The sequence below is a fragment of the Arvicola amphibius genome, chromosome 1 (genome assembly GCF_903992535.2).
Source record: "Arvicola amphibius chromosome 1, mArvAmp1.2, whole genome shotgun sequence".
Taxonomy (NCBI): Eukaryota; Metazoa; Chordata; class Mammalia; order Rodentia; family Cricetidae; genus Arvicola; species Arvicola amphibius.
The window spans coordinates 200,354,396-200,376,612 of record NC_052047.1 but is presented as its reverse complement, the minus strand read 5'-3'; the positions used below and the strand labels follow the sequence as shown (position 1 = coordinate 200,376,612).

Sequence of the window (22,217 nt, the reverse complement as noted above, 5' to 3'; positions counted from 1 at the left end):
CTTCTCTTCCCAAACCTCAGCTGCCAGGCCTGTAAAGTGGATGCACAAGTGCCCTCTTAGAGAGTTACTGGGAAGATCCGCATATCTGTAAGAAATCATTACAGTGGAGTGTTGTACTCTGAAGGATCTAAAGGCTATCACAGAAAACAAAACAAAACAAAAATGCTCATGCAGAATGGTTATGAAGGGCCAGGCTTGGTCCTGACCTTTTTCTGACAGACATCAAGGTTTTGGTTCTCCAGAGGAAGAGTGGCTCATGACACATCATGTACATCAGGATTTGTTCTTTTTGTTTCTGTACACACCCTGTTCCCAAAGGAACAGAGGACTTCTTAGAAAGACACTTAAGACAAGGCAAGCACAAGTCATTTGAAAGTAAGTAAAAGAAATGAAGTATGAAATTCATCAAAAAATTGTAAATGTCTCAAATAATACCATCAAGAAAGTGAAAAGATGGGATCCACAATGGAGAAAATAGTTGCAAATCATATATTCAAGAAATGACTTGTATCTAAAACATAGAAAGAATTCTTGTAAATCAACAGACTTACAACTATCTTTAAAAATGGGCAGAGGATTTGAATAGACCTTTTTCAAAGAAAATATACTGATGACCAATAAACACAGGAAAAGATAAAACACTATCAGTGACTAGGGAAATGCAAATCAAAATCGTACCAAGAAACTAACTCATACCGACTAAGGTTGATAAAATACAGACAGAAAACTGTATTTTCTGAGGGCTGAGAAAATGGCTCAGGGGGTAAAGTACTCACTGCATGAGCATGAGGACCTGCATTCAGATACCTAGGAACCACATAAAATCTGAATGTGATGGTGCTCCTACAACTCCAACACCGAAGAAACAGACAGGCAGATCGCAGGATCTGTTGGCCAGCAAGTATAGCCAAAACAGTGAACTCCAGGTTCAATGAGAGACTCTGTCTCTAGAAATAAGGTTAAGAACAATAGGAGAAGATACCTAAAATCAACCTTTGCATTCCACACGTGCATACACATGTGAAAACACCCACACAAATGTTCTCAATAGCTCTCTCTGCTCATTTGTGTTCATTCTCTCTTTCCTCTCTTTTCTTCCTCTCTCTCCCCTCACTCTCGTTTCTCTCTTTCTCCTCTCTAGAGAGAGATACACAGAGTGAAAAGGGGGAGAGAGAAAAGTATTGATGAAGATGTAGATAAATCAGAACTTTCAGGTAATGGTTATAAGATCTAATGTAATTTATTATATTACATATTATATTATATAATTATTATATATATATGAGTGTTTCTCCTGCAATATATGCATGTGCACCACTTGTGTGTCTGGTGCTCATAGAGGTCCATGAAAAATTCTTCTCCTTTCTCTTCTTTTGCACCAGGTTTCCTCCTCCTCCTTTCATATCTGCTTTGGCAACATGGCCCCCTAGAAGCTCTCCTGGTTCGTTGGCTGGAATGTCAGTTTCTTGGTACTCATTTTCCTACTATGGACTCTAACACTGCTGCCATCATAAACATTCAATTAATTTTCATCTGGGCTCTAGAACATTTTACGCAGTGTTGACTTGTGTCATACAGCTTATCATCCAATTGAGCTCCTGAGACCCCCACCTTGAGGTGCAGAAGGCCCAGCAAAAAGGTAGGGTACTCAGAGCAATGGACTGGCCAGTAGCAAAGGAGGCTTTGGACAGTGGAAGGCATGAGAACCAGGCAAAGGCAGACACAAGGGTAGCAGAAATGGAGCAGAGAGTGGTACATTCTTTAAACAGCAGGGACAAAGACCAACAGGGCCTGCACATCAAGATGGGGCTGGAAAGTCATAGGGCTGGAGCTAGTATGGGGGAAGAAAAGTAACAGGGAAAAGTAAGTTAGCCCAAAAGGTGTGACCATGACAGCCCTTGGATAAGTCTTCTTGCTCTGCAGCCCAAGAATGCCAATAGGTCATAAAATGGGAAAGTTCTTTGGTAAACAAAGTTTAGAAAACACTTTATCAACAGGTAAACAGGTTTCCTCATTTCAGGCCTTCTCAGAGCTTTTGATAAGTTCCCATGATAGGTGAGCCATTACCCACGAGAGATATGCAATGTAACACTTTCTACACAGTATTGATCACAGGGTCTCTGAACTAGTCAGTTGTGGGTGAGGGGGAGATGGTGCTTGATGTGCATCCTGAAGAAAGCCCTATGATGAGGATAATTTAGTTTGGGGGCATTGGCTCTGGAGCTTCCGTGAAGCCATCAGCGTCTAGTTCAGGCCCTCACCCAGTCCTTCCCCTGTACCTGGGCCTCTGCATTGCTGAGAAGTGAAACAGGCTTTTGAGAAAGTTCCTCCAGGAAAAGCAGTTCAAAATTTATTGTAGGAAAACACTCAACTCAGGGGATGGCCTCCCCCAAGCCCCTGAACTGCAGCAGATGATGTGGTTTAAATTTCAGAAATTGAGTACTTAAGGGAAAAAATGTTGGCAGGCACCAAAGCACTTATAAAACCATCTGAGCTGATGAGGGAATCCAGGCCTCATGCCTCTAGAAGATGCGACAACATGAACAGAGGTGAGGAACCTGAAGACTAAGATGAGGGTCTCCTGACAGAGGCTTCTGGACTAGAGAAAGAAAAGGGGCAGCAAAGAGAGAGAGGGGAGCAGGCCCAGTGCTTTCTGAAACCCTACACTGAGACAGAACACAGAGCCTACTCCTTTGAGGCAAAGGAAACTCTACCTTCACCAGATGATTGGAGGTGGTGGGGAGTACTGAACGGGAGGAATAGTAAATGGTGCTTCTTGGGAAAGATCCAGAATTCCTGAATCACAAAGATTAGGATCAAGTCCTGGCCTTGCCACTTTCTAGCTGTGTGACCTGGGATGTGACAGCTGGCAACTCTCCCTTTCTTCAGCTATGGGGTGGAATATCTATAGTAATATAATAATATTATAAAAAGGACTCTGAGTTAGTGCTTGATACAACAAGTGAACATTGTCAGCTGCCACTGTTTTGGGCAGACACATGTAGGTGGCAGCTTCTGTACTGGTGGTACAGATGAAGAGTAGGACCAGACCTAGTACACTTGTGGTAGGAAGGAGGTAAAGACTCCATGGGTGGCAGCATGAGTTCTGAGGTCTGCAGGCCCTGGCTGCCTGTATGTGTGCATACTGGGAGCTCTGTCAGGGAGCTGTTGTCACCATCATCCCTCGGCACACTTCCTCCCCTTAGGAGCACTGCCTCTAGATGTGAATCATATATTTACATTCAGAGTGCTTGTTGTGCTTTACATGGAAGCTAGACCAGAAATGCAGTCACCTTCGGCTGCTTCATATGGCATGACTGTGAGTCAAGAGGATGAGCCACTTGCATGTTGTCATTGATAGCATGCTATACAATGGCTCACAGATGAAGGAAGTAGCCATATTGTTGGGCCATACATTGACCAGAGCAAGCTGGGCAGTTTTTGCTTTGAGAGATATTTTACCAGCATTAATTCTGCTAGTTTTATAAAGGATTAGTGATGCCTGAAGGTCCAATAAACAGAAGTGTGTGGCTAAGATGGAAGCAGAGGGGAGGAAGAACCACTGCAGAAGAAAGAAAACGAGATCTGTAAAATGTCAGAGGCGCCACTCAGTAGGTATGTGGAGTGGCAGAATGATACGAGTCACACATTTGGCTATGACACTGACCTCGGCATGGAAAGAACATGACACACCAATTGTAGTCATTGATGAACACACCTGCTTGAGAACAAGTACTAAGTATTGGAAGAGAATGGTGGCAAGGACTTTGTCCTGCAAGTGTGGTTATCTGATCTATCATTAACTTGGGACAATAATTGAGAAACTGTGCCCAATGTCTACTGGACTGAACAAGATGATCATTGGCCCTAAGGGGTAAGGAACTCTTCACAAAGACACCACACTTGACCAAAAGGGAGGTTACTTTTCAAAAAGGAAACCTAAAATTGGTTATAATTGCACATGTCTATAATCTTACCAAATAGGATGCTGAGGCAGGAAGATTAATATTTGAGGGCTGGTGAGATGGCTCAGTGTGGAAAGTCACTTGCCACCAAGACTGATGACCTGAGTTGGAGCCATAGGTCCCACATGGTGAAAATTTCACTGACTCATGAAATTCTTCTCTAATCTCTGTGCATGTCATGGTATATGTGTGCATATAAAATGCAAATTTAAAAATGTTTGAGGTTAGACTACACAGTGAGTTCTTGGCCAGCATGAAATAGTGAGATTTTGTCTCAAAAAAAGAACAATAGCAGTAGAGGTATTAGGGAGAGGGGTAGATGTTTCTAAGGTTCACTCAGCTAAAGCAGCTTAACCAAATAGGTAGAACAGCTATGACCAGACCATTAAATGGGTCAAGACAGTGTCCCGCATCACCACCAGCTCACCAAATGAGTTTCTTTAAGGTTGCTTACAGGACCATGGGTGAGGGTATCTTTCCTTCCCCCAGCTGTGCACTTCCAACACCAATTTTGGTGAGACTCACCTTCCTGTCTAAATCTGTGGGCAGTGGGCAGTAAGAGGATCCTTACAAGGAACCAGGTTTCCTACCCTATGCCAGGTCTATCCTGGACCACTCCCTTCTGAATCTATGTGGCTGAGGCATGATCTGGGTGGAGATAGAAACTGACCAGAGGCAGCCACCCTTCCTGTGTGTCAGGGTTGCACACATTCCTAGACAGAGCTCCCTAGTCCTCCCAATGAGAAGACTGAGAGGACTCTTACCTTTGGAGTGAGATACTTGGTCATTATTTCCTTCCCCTTCTCTCCAAGTTTTTCATCTGGAGTAACTTCATACTCTGCCTAAAACAAAAAGGAAAACAGAATTACTAATAGTTTTGCTACTGAAGTTGGAATAATTATGGTGCCTTGGAACCTCTTGATCAGGAACCACCTGGCCAATTCCCTCTTACTGCAGAATAGGTATCTGTATCACACAGAGAGAGGAAGACCTAGACAGGGAGTTCAAAGTACAATTAAAAAAAAAAAACAACTCTACCCTCCATAGTTACTGATCCAGTCAACCATGAACTGAAACCTCTGAAACTGTGAGTCCAATAGATTTCTGCTACAAAATTGATTTTTCTAATAGAAAATAGAAATAGAAGTTTGACAAAAAAGAAACACAGTGATTTTTCTAAATGTTCTTACCAGAACCTTAAAAGAAACAGGTAATAAGACAAGGGAACAGGAACTGTTATTTATATATTTTTAAGAGAAAATGGGTTTACAACCTTAAGTAATATAGTACAGCAGTTCTCAACCTGTGGGTCACAACCCCTTTGGGGTTGCATATCAGAAATTTACATTATGAGCTTTTTTTGATTTTTGAAACAGGGTTTCACTGTGCATCCCTGGTTGTCCTGGAACTCACTCTGTAGAGTAGGCTGGTCTCAAATTCACAGAGATCTGCCTGCCTCTGCTTCCCAAGTGCTGGGATTAAGGGTGTGCGTCACCACCACATGGCCACATTATAATTCTTAATAGTAGGAAAATTATAATTATGAAGTAACAGTAAAACGTTTTTTATGGTTGGAGGTCACCACATGAGAAACTGTATTAAACAGTCTCAGCATTAGGAAAATTGAGAACCACTGGTATAGTCCATCATAGTGGAAAGGCCATGATAGATTTCATGGTGGCAGGAATGGGGACCCAGGCTAGTCACATTTTGTTAGATAAGGAAGTAGAACACTCAGGCTGAAAACAGATTTGGGCTGTAACATGTAAGGCTTGCCACTGTCATGGGGCCTAACTGCTATGTCCCAAAGGTTCTATAGCTACCACAAACAGAATCGCTATTCTAGGGACTAAGTGTTCAAACACAGGAGACAGTGGAAATATTTGACACTCAAACCAAATATTTGTCCTTGGCCCCCATAGGCTCACAGCTATCTCATAATGCAAAATCTATCAAACCCAACTTTAGTTTTTAGGGTTCTGAAAATGTTCAAAAGTCCAAAATCTTTTCTGAGGCCCATGAAACAAAAAACATACTCTCAGCTGTGATTCCTATAAAAAATTTAAAAGTTCTTCTAATATATAGTGGTAGAATAAGCATTCCCATTCCAAAAGAACTGGAGAAAAGCAAGCCTGAACAAAAGCAAGAAAGAAATGCAGCACATCAAACACCAAACCCTGTAGCTTCATGCCCAGCAACTAGGGTTTGTGGTGTCAATATATGAGCTCCAACAGACTTGGCCAGTACCACCCCTATAGTCCTGTCAACTACAATACATGTGAATTCCCTGCTGGGACTGTGAACTGTCAGACATTTCCTGGTCTCATTGGTTTTTTTCCTGGAAGCTTCGTACAAGCCTCCATGACACTGTAACTCTTGCATTCAGTTTGCCTGTGAAGTTAGCACTATGGGGATGGTGCTATCAGGTTCTATGACTAGCTCAAGATGTATCCAGGACCCCTTTTATTTCAGCTGTATTGGGTCTCTGAATGTCTGCTCAGATACTCTTGGAAAGCATAGGAAATTGCCTTCAAAACATTAGTCTCAAGCACCCCCCTCCACATACACAAACACCTCGCATTCTGCTTTCAGATCATTTTCCATTTTTATGTCCTGGAGCCTTCTATGACTAAGGTCTTATCCTCAAGACCCCTGTCCTATTGTTCCTGTGTTCCATGATGCTAATCTCTCTAGCAATTATACCTACTTTTATCCTTGGCTTTTTCTGTACCTACCCTGTCTACAATTTAAGTATGCCCATATTCTTTTCTTCACAAAGTTCAACATTTTTTATACCTTTCTGTTCTACTTTTTGCTGTGAAATAATGAATGCTCTTGTACCCTGTAAAGATTTGTCACTCGTATAGGTTTAGTAAAACACTGATTAGCCAATAGTCAGGCAGGAAATATAGGTGAGGTGACCAGACTAGGAGAATTCTGGGAAGAAGAAAGACAGACACAGTTGCCACCCAGACACAGAGGAAGCAAGATGAGAATGCTGCACTGAGAAAAGGTACCAAGCCATATGGCTAAACAAAGACAAGAATTAAGGGTTAATTTAAGATGTAAGAGCTAGAGAGAAATATGCCTGAGTCATTGGCAAGTGTTGCAATTAATATAGTTTCTGTGTGATGATTTGGGTCTGGGTATTCAGGAAATGAAAGTGCAGTCTCCTTTAGCAACTTTTTGCTCAGAATTTTTTCTATAAATTAAGCTAAAAGAAGAAAGCAAAAACCAGGCCACAGTCTGACTACATTGTTATAAAATTTCTTCCACTAAACATATTAGTCCATTACTTTAGGATTTAATCTCAGACATACATAAAATGTAGTCAGATCCTTTGTAATATGAGGTGACCTCTAGTCCAATTCCCCATAGAATTTGTTTCTTTCTGATACCTCCTGGGCCTAGCCTTTACTATCTACACTTCTACCAGCATTTGAATCTTCCGAACGCCCACCAGAATGGCCCATTAAGCTCTACTTGTAAAACTCTAGCCTGCAGCTCTAAACATTTCCACGTTCCTTCTGCCAACCAGTTCTGAAGGCAACAAACCTCATGATTAGGTCTATCACAGTAAAAATCCACTTTCTCAGCACCATTTTTTTTGTTTTAATTACTTTATATGTTGCTGTAACAAAATTCAGAAGCAAATTAAGAAAGGAAGAATCTATTCTAGTTTAGAGTTTTAAAGAATACTTTTCATTGTAGTGAGGAAGGCACAGAGAAGTTCATGGCAGGAAGAGTATGACATCACATCTTGACAGATCAGGAACCAGGAAGGCAAAGGGTGCCATTCTACACTCCTCAGTAGTGGAGAGCCACTTGCCCAGAGTCATGAAGTCAGAGGTGACATGGCTGGGGCTCTGACTTCCCCATACCCAGAACTCTTGCTTGGTATCATTAAGAAACTTAGGACTCCAGGTCACTGAACAATCCAGTAAATTTCAAGTTCTAAAGAAATCAGAAAATCAAAGTTTTGCATTTTCCTTGAGCCAACAAGGGCTCCTTCACTTCATCCAATGCACTTGCTAAGTGGATGAAAGGTCTCGTGTGACAAGAAGCTTGAGTGAGTTTGCCTTTCTCGTTTAGACAAAGCAACTAATTGCAGATGGGGTATAACCACTTCAAAACCTACACTTGAGAATTTGTCAGCCTCAACACCAAAGTACACACCAAAAAGGCGTAGGAAATGACCAATGCAGACAGGTCTGCACTCTTCCAAGCATTAAATGATATAGTAGATACTAGGCCCTCCTTGCCAAATTGAAGGCAGCTCACAGCTCAGGATCTAATTTCTGCTGCCCTTATGCCTGCCAAAAGACCCTCCTGGAAATAAAAACGAACAAACAAAAAACAAAAAACAAAACAAAACAAAAGGTCAGGAAGCATGTGGAAGGGCCACAGAGGGAGCAGTATATTTTTATCCAAATCAAGTAAGTTCCGTTGCCTTGATGCCCCTCTTCAAATAAAAAAACCAAGAGTCACAACATTCCAATGTATAAACACAAAACCTATGACCATTTGGGCTAAGTCGTGGTTGTTCTAAAAGATATGCAACCTTTTATTTTATAGGCTACAACTGAGGCTCAGAGAAACAAAGAACTTGCCCAGGTTCACACGGTCAATAGCAACAAGGTAAGAACTGTCCCAGTAGGTCCTGATTCCCACTGTGCCATTGGGTCACAGCATATTTCTCCTACAATCAGCTCCTCCTCACTAGCAAAAGGAGACTTGGACTACTGAAACTTTCATGGTGTCTTGCTTTGACTGATGAATTTTTGAGATGCTTTAAGGAGAGGAGGTAGCTCTTTCTTCTTAATTTGTCCTGTTACTTTCTTTTCCTATATTCCCAACAATCCTCCCTAAAGTTGAGATGCGTACACACATGTAAACACAGAGTGTGGGGGGGGAGATTTTACATGGAGCACTGATGACAGACTTGCCCAACATGCAGGAATAACTGTTCCCAATATACAGAGGAAAACACTGAGGTTCCAAGCTTCAAATATTACAGAGCGGTTGCAACAAAGCTTTAACACTAGAGCCAACCTCCCTTTTCCAGGGGGAGCAAAGAAGCACCCAGTATCCTGTGTTACTGGAAGCCTCACCCTGTGGTCTGGCACATGGACATAGCCAGACTGCTTTATAGGGCCAGGACCCTGGGCAAATGACTGACCACCATTTGTGGTAACTCAATCCCACTCTGAACACTGAATTTGCACTGTCCCAAAATACATCTAATAAAGGCAGATTTATTTAACCAGACGGAGGTCTGGGGCTCACTGATCAGGCTCAGTGACCATCTGAAAATATTATTGCTCTGGGTTCTAAAATCCATGTTTTTTAAAAAAAGAAAATAACATCACATTCAGGTCAGCTGTCTCCCAGCTGAGCCCAGATGGATGTAAACTTCACCAGAAGGCAGCTGGGAGCACTTGGGGACAGGCCTTCCCACTACTGGATCAAAAGACCTTTTTTTGACGAGACTGTCAGGCCACCACCACTTGAGAGTTTTGGGAGGCAGAAAACCAACAGAAAGATGCCAGCTGGTTTTTCCACACTGATTAAGTCACCCAGAGTGACAGGCCTTGTCTCCAGAATGATCCAACGAGGGCTGGAGCTCATGGGGATGAATATTGAGAGGCCACTGAAAGAGAGAAGGAGGTGCCATGACGGACAGGCCCAAGGCAGATCACATGACAAGACTGGGACCAGCCCAGAAACAACCTCTCTGCCAATATCCTAGTAGTGAGGAAAAGTTCTAATCAGTTTATACCAGCTCATACCAGAAAATGGAAGCAGCAATAGAAGTTTGTGCCAAGAGCCTAGAAATTTCCAAAAATGGCAGGCAGATGATGACTTCAAAGAAGAGAAATAGCGATGAGCTGGGGTATAAACTCATAATTCCAGCACTTGGAGGTTGAGGCGGGGAATCTCAAGTCAGCCAAGTCTCAATAGGAAGACCCTTTATCTCATAATTCTAAAAGACCAGAAAGGAAAACCTAATGCCAGGAATGTCCTTTGAACTCCATCTGAAGATGACACCTTCCCACCAGAGTGGCTAGTAGACCATGTCCCCTACCACAACAGAAGAGGTTCTAACCATATTCTTTCCTGTCCACCTAAGTCCTTCCCACTGCTCATAAACACAGTGTCCTTGGAGGCTATTTCTTCTTTCAGATTCACTCCAGATAAAAATAAGGCAGGCAGTATTTGTGACTAATAAGAAGCGAAGGATGGACTTGGGGAGCAGGTGCTACCTTGTCACAAGTAGCAAAATGCTCTACTGAGTTCAGCCAACAAAGGATTAGTCATCTATTTCTACCGCCAGAGAGCACCAACATTACTGGTCACCCAGCTTATAAACCTGCTAGTTCATGCTCTGGGCCTGCTAAGACTGCATCATCAATCTCAGAAAATGCTGGGGAAACAGGTCCTAGCAGGGAAAGCCCTTTTCCCTCAGATTTCTTTTAGGACCGTGTTCAAAGGAACCACTCTGGATCAAGAGTAGCATGTAAGCTGGATATGGTAGCATATACCTTTAATTTTAGCATTTGAGGCACAGAGGCAGATGGATCTCTATGAGTTTGAGGCCATCCTGGTCTACAAATTGAGCTACAAACCAGCCAAGGCTATACAACTGAGACCTTGGCTTTAAGGGGAAGAAAGTTTATACTAGTTTCTGCTTCACCTCAGCAGACTTACTGTCTAGCATTGGCAGAAATATGAAGTCAGAAATGTCAAGAAACTTGGCTATCTCCGGCTTCCATAATTATTGATATGGTCAGCTATTCGAAAGCCTGTGATGTCGGTCTGTACCACCCCTGGGCAGCAGTGCTACTCCAAGCAGACCTTTTTGGAGAAACCACAAGATCCACTCACACTGGTCCTGGTTATTTGCATGTGCTGACTACAGAGACTTCTCCTCCAAGCCCTTTCCACCCAGTAGAGGGGAAGAACAGTGTGGCAATAAAGTAGCTTTCTCAACTCCCTTCCACTTTGGCATCTCAGTCCCCAGACTTTCTTCTGAAGACCAAGCTCTCACAGATAAGACTATTTTAGTGCCTTCCCTCATCCTAGCATGTCAGAACATGCGGACAGCACAAGGGAAGCATAGCAGCTAATCTCCTCACCTGTGTAACTTTGTAAACTTCCCTGCTATGAACAACATTCACACTTCAGGTAAGTGTCCACTTCCTGGGAGGAGCCAGGTGATACCCTGCACCGTGTGCAGGGGGTAAGGCCCAACATGGCTTACTTTCTGCACTACAGCTACAATGCTGAGCCACAGCATGAGGAACACCCTCAGAGGTGCAGGGTTAGATGGATCTGGCCTACTCCAAAAGCTGTACCTGCCTGTCATATGTCCCTCACTGAACAGCCCAAGCAGGCCCCTGGGTCAGAGATTCACTGTGTCATCTTGGCACAGCATATGAGATGGTATCATTGAGAGAAAGGAAGAACAGGCCCCTATCTTTGTGAGGGTATAGACTAAAACTACCAGGAATGACCTTTGAACCTCAGCCTGTGAGTAATGTCTGAGCTACGTTTCCCCTCCCTCTACTCCTCCCTGTTCCTCCCCACTTCCCCTCCCCCCTGGATCCACCCCCTCTCTGTCTCCCATTAGAAAAGAACAGGCTCCTATGAGATAACAACTAAACGTGACAAAATAAAATATAATGAGAAAAAGAAAAAAACACATCGAGGCTGGACAAGGCATTCAGGAGAAGAAAAAGCCTCAAGAGCAGGCACAAGAATCAGAGACCCACTCTAATATGTTGGTTCCTACTCTTAACAGCTCTCTGAACTTATAGCTGGTGCTGCTTACTTCTTTAGGCATTTTCTTATTTGCTGATAGTTGATCTTTTCTTAACCTAAAAAGATAAGCTCCCATGTGGTAAAGTGTTGTGGAATATTATTTTAACTGTATAAAGGTATGTTATATTTGTTTCTGCTGCTTCTATTAATGATGCAAAGACATGTTACATTTGTTTGATTAAATAAAATTAACCTGGGGTCAGGAGGCTGAGTCAACCAGCTGACAGGAAATGGTAAGGAATAACAAAATGTAGTGAAGGTCTTTAGTGGGGGCTGAGCACAAGGAAGGCCCTTTTTTGGGAGACACAAGCAAGGAGAGAAGGTTAGCTGTTTGCTATTCAGTCTCTCTGAGCTAGTGGAATTTCACCTCAACCTTTGAATCCTGAGTCTAAAGAAGGATAGAGATTTAGCAGTGGCTGAGGGAACAGAATTCCTGCCTGGCTGCAGCCCCATGTGGCCAAACTGCTGCTGGTAGCTGCAGAGTTGCAATTGCCAGTTGGGACAGTAGTTTCTTAAGGTTCAGCCACTGTACTGAACACAAAACAACAGTAAAGAACTTGCTTTTTCCATTCATTGTGCATCTCCCAACTGCAGAAGGCAGCCTCGCTCATAGAAGATATCTGATAAATACATGCCAAGCAAACCTGGCTCAGTATCCACCAACCTTCCCTCATACCTCAAGAAGAGACTAGCAAACATTCCTACCTCCTTCATCCAGTCAAAATGAAACAAAAAAATAAAAATTTCACATGAGAAGTTATGTTGGCACTAGAAAACTCAGCAAAGTCCTTAAATATAAAAGATGGGGCCAAAGGCTAATTATGACAACAAGTGGCAATGAAAGGGACTTGCTAATTCCCAACTAAAAGTACCAAGGGTTCAGATCAGCCTCTCTAAGTTGGTGCTCTGTCAAGGTGTATATAGAGCATTTGACTTGTTAATGCAAGAGACGGACTCCCATTTCCTTTCTAATAAACAGCTCTGGATACTGGCACCGTAAGAAGGGAAGGACTGCACAAGCAGAAACTGGGCATCCATTGAGTTTTATTTTTTCCCTTTTTGTGGACTAGATGCACCTAACATAGTACATGGCTGGAAAATTCCACCAGCTCCTCAGTTCAGCCTGATCCTGCTCTGCCTCACCAACTCTTCAGACAGGTCTCAAGGCTGCTGCCACCTCATCTTTTCCAGATGGGGAGCAGCCCTGGTCCTGCACTGGTAAACTATGGTCGTCATTGCTGTTCCAGCTGCCTCTATCTGCTGCCCCACAGACCAAGGCTTTATGTTTCAGCTGTATAGTGACAATTTCTGCTTTTCCATTCCCAGTCCAAACCTTCCTCATGAGCCCCAGATCTAGATACTTATCTTCATATGTATATCTTATTAAAGGCTCAGACTATGAAATGAAACTATTGATCTCTCAGCATGAGCTCCCCAAGGCATTAGTCTTGCTTCATTCTCCCAGCTGCTACGAAGCTGGCCAATACTGTCAATTTGACATGATTTATAATCATGAAAGAGATAAAGCATGCCCATGAGAAGCAATCTAGATGAGGTTCACTGAAGTGAGAAGACTTACCCTAATATGAATGGCTCCACTCATGTCCTCCAACTGTATAAGAAAGGAAGGATGGGAGGGAGGGAGGGAGGGAGGGAGGGAGGGAGGAAGGAAGGAAGGAAGGAAGGAAGGAAGGAAGGAAGGAAGGAAATGAGAATGGAGATATGGCTCAGAGGTTAGGAGCTCTGGTTGCTATTCCAGTACCTGAGTTCAATTCTCAGTATCCACTATATGACTGTTCACAACTATCTGTAACTCCAGTCTCAGGGGATCTAACACTCTCCTCTGGTCTTCAAGAGTACCAGACATGTACATAGTATACAGATATCCATGCAGGCACAAATAAAACTTTTGGAGTAAGAAAGCCATTTTTTTAGAAGGAGGAGGAAGAGGAAGAGGCAATGGTAGCCTTTACTCATCACTCTCTGCTTCCTGACTATGGATGCCTCAAGTTCTTGATACCAAGACTTCCCCACCATGATGAATTAAAATAAATCTCTGTTTCCTTAAGCTGCTTTGGTCAGTCATTCTGTTGACTAACAGAGAAAACATCCTCAACAATTCTATCTCATTTCTAGTCCATCAGGGAACTGTGAAAATTCTGCCTTTAATACATGCCCCCCAAGCCTAATCCAACCACCTGTCACTACCGTTTTCACGCTGGCCCAAATACAGTGGCTTTCACCTGGATTGCTATAAACTGGCTCTACCAGATTTAGCAATAGGCACCTAGATCAGATCATGCCATCTACTGCTTTGCTAAAATCCCCCTTTGTTTCCTGAGCTTCATGCAACATAAACGCCAAAGTTCTTCAGAGGCATAGGGTCTTACATGATCAATGCTTGTCCTACTCCCTGTGCTTCCTCTCTAACCATGGACACTCTTGCCAACAAGCCTTTTATAGCAGGTTCCCTTTCCGAAATGCCCTTTCACTACCTACTAGCTCCAACTGCTTCTAATCTTCAGTCGCATGTTACCTTTGCAAGATTACCTATGCTTGCCACTTGTCTCAATGCTACAACCAGGCCTCCTTTTCCTTACTCCCAATACTGTAATCTGTTCTGATTATTTTTCCACCCCAATTACATCTTTTTAGGACTTAAAAATCACTGTCCTCTTGTGCTTACGGCACAGGGCACATCCTTTCCTGGCTAGAAGGTAACATTACAAGTGTAGACATTTTAGGCTAGACTATCAATTTGTCCCAAATGTCTAGAACTCTACCCAGCAAAGAGTATTTTTGTTATATGAATGAAATGCTAAAGACTAGTGAGGAGCTTGGTACTAGGACTTCTCATCCTGGCTCAAGTGAAATCTTTGTTGTAGGTCACAGTGTTCTGAGTCCCTAAAGAAAGGCAAATGAGGCCAAAGTGAAGGCTCTTCAAAACATAGTCCAGGTGACTGCAGCAGGTGGGTACACACAGAGGGCCCTGGTTCATTCCTGACCAGTGGTCTTCAGGTTTGAGGGCCATAACCAAAGATCCTGGAAAAGAGGAGTCCCTCATACAGAGAGGTTAATGCCTGCCCACAGTTTCACAAGATCTAGAGACAGAATCTGCACCATCCTGGCAGCCTATCTCTGGATCCGGCAATTTCTGTTACTAATCATCTGCCAGTACAGTGTAATAACGTGTGTACATAGGAAGCAAGGATTCGGAGAAGAGGGGAAATGAGGTGGGAAAGGTTCTAACAGGGCCAGGAGAACAAGCAGGCACCTGCCAGGGAAATGAGATCATGGAGTGGCATCGCAGAAAGAGGGGGTTCAGACAGTCAGGTCCAGGAAACTTAACTTAGTCTAGCAAGTCAGAGCTCCAACAAGCAAATAGTTGGGTAGAACCAGAAGTGGAAAAACATCTGGTAAAGGCTGGGAATTAAAGGGAAAGCAAAGGTTTGCTGGTTTCTAATCTGGTAAGCCATCCTTAGAACCTGGGTATTAGCTTGAAATCAATACTTTCCAACCCCAGATACACAATAAAGTCCCTGGAGATTTGAAAAACATTACTACTTGCTAGAAATGATGTTTTATCTGGTTACAATGAGCACCTCTAGTGTCACGTTGTGGTTCCCAAATGTCACTTTCCAGGCAAAGGAACCAGGCTCCTTGTTATAGTATAAGATGGATCCAGAATTTTGTCACTGCAGACAGCAAGGAGCTGTTAGTAAATCCTGGGTTCCACAAGTGCTCCAAGGGAGGTTCCCACTGGCCAACAGTGATTGATTCCAGGAAGAAATAAGGACAAGAACTTCAGTGCACTGGGACACATACCACTCAGTTAAAGCCATGAGTCTCATGCATTACCATTATTGATGGTGCTAGGGAGCCAATTTGGAGCTCTTGATTTGCTGTGTTTTGGGAAGAGTGTATGTATATGGATAAGCATATGAAGGATAGAAGTCAATTTCAGGTGTTGTTCCTCAGGTATTTTTCACCTTGATTTTTGAGAAAGTATGTCACTGAATTTTATACTCACCAAATAGGTTAGGCTAACTGATAGTGTCCCCAGGGATCCATCTGTCTTTGCCTCTCCAGCACTGTGATTATAAGAGCACACTACCACCAGCTTTTTTTTTTTAGGTAGGTGGCAGATCTTCATGTTACCAACTGAGCTATCTCCCAAACCCAAATTGGGCATCTTGAAATATAAATATAAGAAAAGCTTTCCTCAGTCAGTTTCTATTTGAACTTTACTGTTAGATAGCCATAGAAGAAGTAAAGAAAGTGCTCCATTAGCATGAAGAAGAGTAAATTAGAATGCTGCCATGCCGTAAACCTTCACCACTCAACAGATTTAGGTGTTGAATATTGCTGTCTCATAAAGAAAGATGAGCAGATAACTTATACTCCCCGCTGGAAGGACATAAGACTACTCTGAGCAATCAGGTACAAACATGAACACACAATACACACATAAGAAATCTACAAAAAATACTGAGGGCCCAGTAAGTAAGCAGCTGCTGGAGGAGTAGTTCCTCTACTCTAGAAGAACAACAGGCCCAACACAGAAGGTGCTGATGGGGGAGCCTGGAGCCAAGAGAAAAACCAAATGGTATAAACCCAGGTCAGTTCTACAGATAGCAAAACACAAACTCATAAAGTGTACAAGAGAATCAGAAATTTATACACTCACATTTAATAATAATAAAAAAAATTAGTTATAATAACAGTATTGCGGTGGGTTTTTCCTTCTTTCTCTTTTTCTCTTTCTTTTTGTTTTTTCGAGACAGGTTTTTCTCTGTATAAGAGCCCTAGATGTCCTAGAACTAGCTCTGTAGCCCAGGCTGGCCTCAAACTCACAGAGATCCTCCTGCCTCTGCCTCCTAAGTGCTGGGATTAAAGGCATACACCATCACCATCTAGCTCTTTCTTTTTTCTTGCATGTTGTTTTTATGCATTGCTGGGGATGGAACCCAGGTCTTTTTGTATATAGTAGGTCAGAGCTCTAACACTGAACCACATCCTAAACTGTTGTGGTTTGAATAAGAATGGCTACCATAGGCTCATATATTTGAATGCTTGGTCATTAGGGGGTGGCAACTTGGGGGAAGATTAGGAGATGTGGTCTTTGTTGGAGGAAGTGTGTCTCATGTGTGTGTGTGTGTTTGTGTGCATGCACGCGCCTCTCTCTTAGGATGTAGCTCTCAACTACATTACAACACCTACCTGCCTGCTGCCATGCTTTCCTTCCCACCATGATAATAATGGACTAAATATCTGAAACTGTAAGAAAGCCCCAGTTAAATGCTTTCTCTTACAAAAGTTGTCATGGTCACTGTGTCTCTTTCCCACAATAGAACACTAACAAAGACATAAACTCTAAGTCATCTAAGTCATTTTTTGGTTTTATTTTGCTTTAAAGAGTCCTTATTCTTTAAAGATACATACTGAAAACTCCACAGATGAAACAATTTTGATAGTTGATATTTGCTATAAGCCACCACTGAGGGGAGGATGGAAGTCTGGGCCAATACTGTTGAAGTGAGGTGAGAGGCACATGAGGACGCATTACATTATACAGCTGACTTTTACTTTTTAGTAGACTGAACATTCCATAATAAGTTAAAAAAAAATAAAACAGGCTCTACTCTCAGAGATTCAAATTTATTAGTCTGGGGTTTCAACTTGGGCTCCCATGTGTTTTTAATCTCCAGTCATGGTTGAGAACTAGCTTGATCATTCAAGTGAAAGATGCTAGGGCCTGTGTCAGGACCAGGACTGAGGCAGAAGCCACAGATGCTGAAAAGGGATCAAGAGGTCAAGCAGCTGAGTACATAGTTCCTGAACATGGGCAAAGAATGAGGAAGACGGATGAATTGAGGCCACTGCAAAGACTTCAGCTTCCAGTAACTGGGGAGCCAGGTACATTCTTGGGGCTGAGAGTTTGGAGGACCTGGGAGAAGTGGCTGCATGTGTTGGATATGCTGACTTGGTAGAGGTGGTGGAACTTCAATGAAGATGTGTACTAGGGTTGCTTTGCTTATTGGTCTAGAGACAGCAAGGAAAGTGTGAAGAGACATAAAAACTTGAGCACTGCGGGGAACCAGCGTAAATAGAGATAGAAGCCATGTGAGTCTCTAGGAAACAATAGTATCTAGGTTCTGTCCTTGACAGGAAATACAAGCTGGCCCCACTCCCTTCACAGGGGTTCCCTATTGCTCTTCCCTGGCCACCTAAAGTCCCTAATCTCCATTCCCAAATAGAAATCCAAAGGGTAGTTGTGTAGGCGATGAATTTAGGGGTCTTGACAATCTTGATCAAAGGCGAATGAACTCCTGAGAATTTTCATAATCTCCTTTAAAGCTTATGCTTTTGTTAAACAAATGAGACACAACACAGCTGAAGGAAGTCCTGGAAGCATCAGGCACTGGCCACCTGATAGAGATAGTGAGGGCTGGCTGGAAACAGTCAATGGGCACTCACTGAACAAGAGTTTATAGATGGTGCCTTTGTGTTCAGGAAGCTCTGCTGAATGGGGTGAACAAGAATCTCAAAAGCCAAAAGTTTGCATTTCCTGGAGAAATAGTAAACTGGCAGACAAAGGTACGGGCTGTGTATTTTACATGAAGCATCTCAGCTGGAGGGAGGGCAACAGCATCCAAGAGCTACCTCAACATTAAGAACCTTCTCATGCAACAAGAGTTTAAATACTTCAGGTTTCAAAACCATCAGGTTTATCTTTATTTCCTTCTGGCAAAAACCAACTGCTGATCACTGAAAATCCAAGGGCCACTTGGCAGAGACTTACCACCAAGTCCAGAAACTGAATGTAGCACTCCAGTCCAGGCCTGGTTTCACAGAACTGTCGAAAAAGCAGTCTCCCAATTGGTTGCTTGTCACATAGACTGCAGTAATCTCTGTCTGGAGACAAGAAAAGTGTGGTGAGACCAGGAGAGCACTAGGGAGGGCAACCTGTTACTCTATAATTGTGTCAAGAACTCTGGATAGACGAGGCCAGATAATGGTGAATGTAAGCCATTATCTCATAGGATCTGGACAGAGAGATAGCAGTCTAAAACAGAGAATGGTGCCAGGCCAACCTAGCTGTTTTTCAGTATTATGACTTCTATGCAGAGACATGAGTGGTTCTGGCAATTATGGCTCTTCTCTGGCCAAACAACAAGAAAAGAAGCCTGATTCTGGTGACTGGGTGAAGGTGTCAGGCTCATGGCCTATACCAACTCAGCTAGTACTCCCTCTTGCTCCAGAAGTCGGTGCCTACAACAGTGTCCAGGACCTTGCGTGGAAAGCTGCTGTGAGAATGGGGCTGAACTAGGAGGGCAGAACTGAAAAAATGACAAGAAGCAGAGTTGTTCCCTGGTAATGTCCAGATCTCTGGATTAATCCATGCCTGCAGCTCACAGCAAATCTGAAAAACTGATTTCTTAGGGCAGTTTGAAAACAAAAATCCTAAATTACTTATAATTCAAAGCATCCTAGTATAAACAATTTTGCACTGGATTTTTTGCTTTTTTTGCTTTTTTTCTTCCATTTTTACCCAATTGGAGAAAAGCCCACACTTTGAATACTTCAAATAAAAACTGCATTTCCCATATGAACAGGCATAGAAACAGGAAGTGACGAGCCTTCAGCCACTCAGACACCAAGAGGGTCCTTAAGAAAAAACAAGATGAACCACCCAACCCCAGCCAGGAGCTGGAGCGCTGGCACTGGATGTTTTATTATTTCAATGGCTCACCCCGTCCTCCTCCTATGAAAAACAAAGCACATATTTGGGGCTAGAACTAGGATTCTTTCCCAGCAATAACACTTAAGATTCTTTGAGCTTTCCCTAGGCAGAGGATGCTTAAGGAAATGACCACTGAGCCATGCTGTCCCCGACGCTCCAACCTTCTAATCCACAGCTGTCCCTCAAACTAAAAGAGCTTGGAAGCAACTTGGTGGGAAGGAAGGGCTGAGTCCTTGGCAGTTATGGAGCAAGGACAACCATTCACTAGCAAGGGAACCTATTATTACCCCAGATGTAAGTCTTCTTTATTCTACACCATCTTCTCTTCCAGGGAACATCCTCTCCCCAAGTCCGAAAAAATCCCCACCAAACCTCTGGTATTGGGAGGCTGATGTTTCTCAAGTTCTGAAAATGGTTTGTGATTCAACCCTAGCAAATCAGAGTCACCTGTCTTCCAGCTATAATGACAGGTTCAAGAACGAGCAAATGCACCCAGGAGGTGGTAGCACACACCTTTAATCCCAGCACTCAGGAGGCGGAGACAGGCTAATCTGTGAGTTTGAAGTCAGTCTGGTCTACAGAGCAAGTTCTAGGATAGCCAGGGCTACACATAGAGAAAAAAAAGGAAGGGAGGGAGGGAGGAAGGAGGAGAAAGAGAGTGCAAATGACACAGCCCAATCCAATCAGAACCTTCATTCTCCCCACAATGATAATGATAAGGTCAAGCATGGGCACTTGACTCAGTAATAGCCAAACTGGAGGTCTATTTACTGGCTACAGCTATAGGTTCAGAAAGTGGCCCATGCCCTGGACCTAGCCACTAAGGTTAGGGCATGTGTCCTTAGCCCTGGAGCTGCTCCTAGAACTTCCTGAAAAGAGGCTTGCTTATCTCTAGAGTGCTGAGGACTTAAGACTGATGATATGTTTTTTTTTCTACCATGCCACTAAAGCCCAGCATGAGGCCTGAGCATTCATATCTGACAGTAACTACAAAGAGTAGACATATATCCATCAAACTCTCTTCAAAAGCTGCTTGCTTCTCTGCACTAGAAGGTTCTTTTAATTTAAAGGTCACTTCTTTAATTCAGGGCAGAGTATGTGACTACTACAAAATGTCACAGAGCAGACTTGAAGAGATAGCCTAAAGAAAGTGGAAGGTGCTCGGGGATAGGAGCAAGGAACAAAGGAACAAGCATCATCAAGTCATGTTGTGTAGGAGGATGAATTTACCTGGTGATAACTGTAGCTGTCTCAATATCTATGTTCAAACACAGCACACCAAGCCTCTTCCCTCTCCATCTTCCCAGGCCAGCCTGTCATTTGCCAAGACATCAACCAACAGAGGGTGCAACAAGACCAAAGGCCCTGTTCTCAGAACTTTCCCCTAGCAATACCTGACCCAGGCCTCTCACAATCTAAGGACACTATAGACGGAAGGTACTGGCAGGAGCAGTCTCACCTGTCACTCCAAGTAATCATGGGCCTGAATTTCTAGGCCTCAGTTTCTTTTCTACTAAATAAAGGCATCAGAATGACCAGGTACTGAGAGTCTCTTCATAGACTGGAGCTCTACTTGATTGCCAGTTTCACAAATGATTAGAAGTCTTAAGAAGGACTCCAAGGCCAACATTGAAGATCAATTTTACCCAGTCCAAAGCTCTGCTTTTCTCCACCCCTGGTGTTAATTACTAATCTAGTGTCTGTCTCCCTCCCTAAATCTAAGGCAAAAGTTGGTAAACTTTTGTAAAGACCAATAGTAAATATTTTAGCTTTTGAAGCCTTTATTGTTTGGGTCATAGTTGTTCAATAATGGAGTTGCAATGAAAGTCCCCTTGGCACTGTATGAATTATCTATGGATATGACTATGTCTAATAAAACTTTATTTACAAAAACAGGTAGAGTGCCACAATTTGATCACATTAATCCCTGTTTCCAGCCCTTGGGCCTCCAGCCCCTTTACACTGTAATGTGATACAGAACTGATTCCTCTGACATAGCTGCTTCCTTCCTAAATCCAGGGAATGTCTACTATCTTAAAAAACCTAAGGAGGAGCTAATAAGTACTGAAAACATCCTTGAAACCTGAGCATATAGCTAATAGTAAGGAAAGCAGGTATGAAGTCAGGAAAGCCAAGTCTATTCCAGGTGGAACCAAGACCCTCCAGAGTCTGGTAACCTTTAGAAAGAACATACATCAATACAAACACAGGAAAAACCATGAGATGCCACAATACTGTAATAAAATACAACTTAACACTCACACTACACAGATAGACATCAGCAGCAAACACAATATGGATGAACCCAAGGGTCACTGTGTGATGGAGGACTTTCATTGGTTAATTAATAAAGAAACTGCTTGGCCCAATAGGTCAGAACATAGGTGGGTGGAGTAGACAGAACAGGATGCTGGGAGTGAGGCAGATGCTTCAGGCAGTAGCCATAGTGAGTTGCCATGCTTCTCCTGTCCAAGACAGATGCAGGTTAAGATCTCTCCTGGTAAGCGACCACATTGTGGTGCTACACAGATTACTAAATATGGGTTAAAGCAAGATATGAGAATTAGTTAATAAGAGGCTGAAACTAATGGGCCAGACAGTGTTTAAAAGAATACAGTTTCCGTATAATTATTTCGGGTGTAAAGCTAGCTGGGTGGCGGGATGCAGCCCCGCCACTCCATCCACAA

General features: G+C 43.0%; 1 protein-coding gene across 4 annotated transcripts in view; it reads right to left on the bottom strand.

The window, feature by feature from the left end:
- The window catches only part of Grk5 (G protein-coupled receptor kinase 5), a 198,263-nt gene that overhangs the window by 51,462 nt on the left and 124,584 nt on the right, over nucleotides 1–22,217 (bottom strand). For all 4 annotated transcript variants that reach the window (XM_038327005.1, XM_038327023.1, XM_038327014.1 and 1 more), the window contains 2 exons: nucleotides 18,589–18,701; nucleotides 4,730–4,807 (listed from right to left, as the gene is read on the bottom strand). In XM_038327005.1, coding sequence (XP_038182933.1) covers nucleotides 4,730–4,807; nucleotides 18,589–18,701 — 191 coding nt within the window. The remainder of the gene's footprint in view (nucleotides 1–4,729; nucleotides 4,808–18,588; nucleotides 18,702–22,217) is intronic.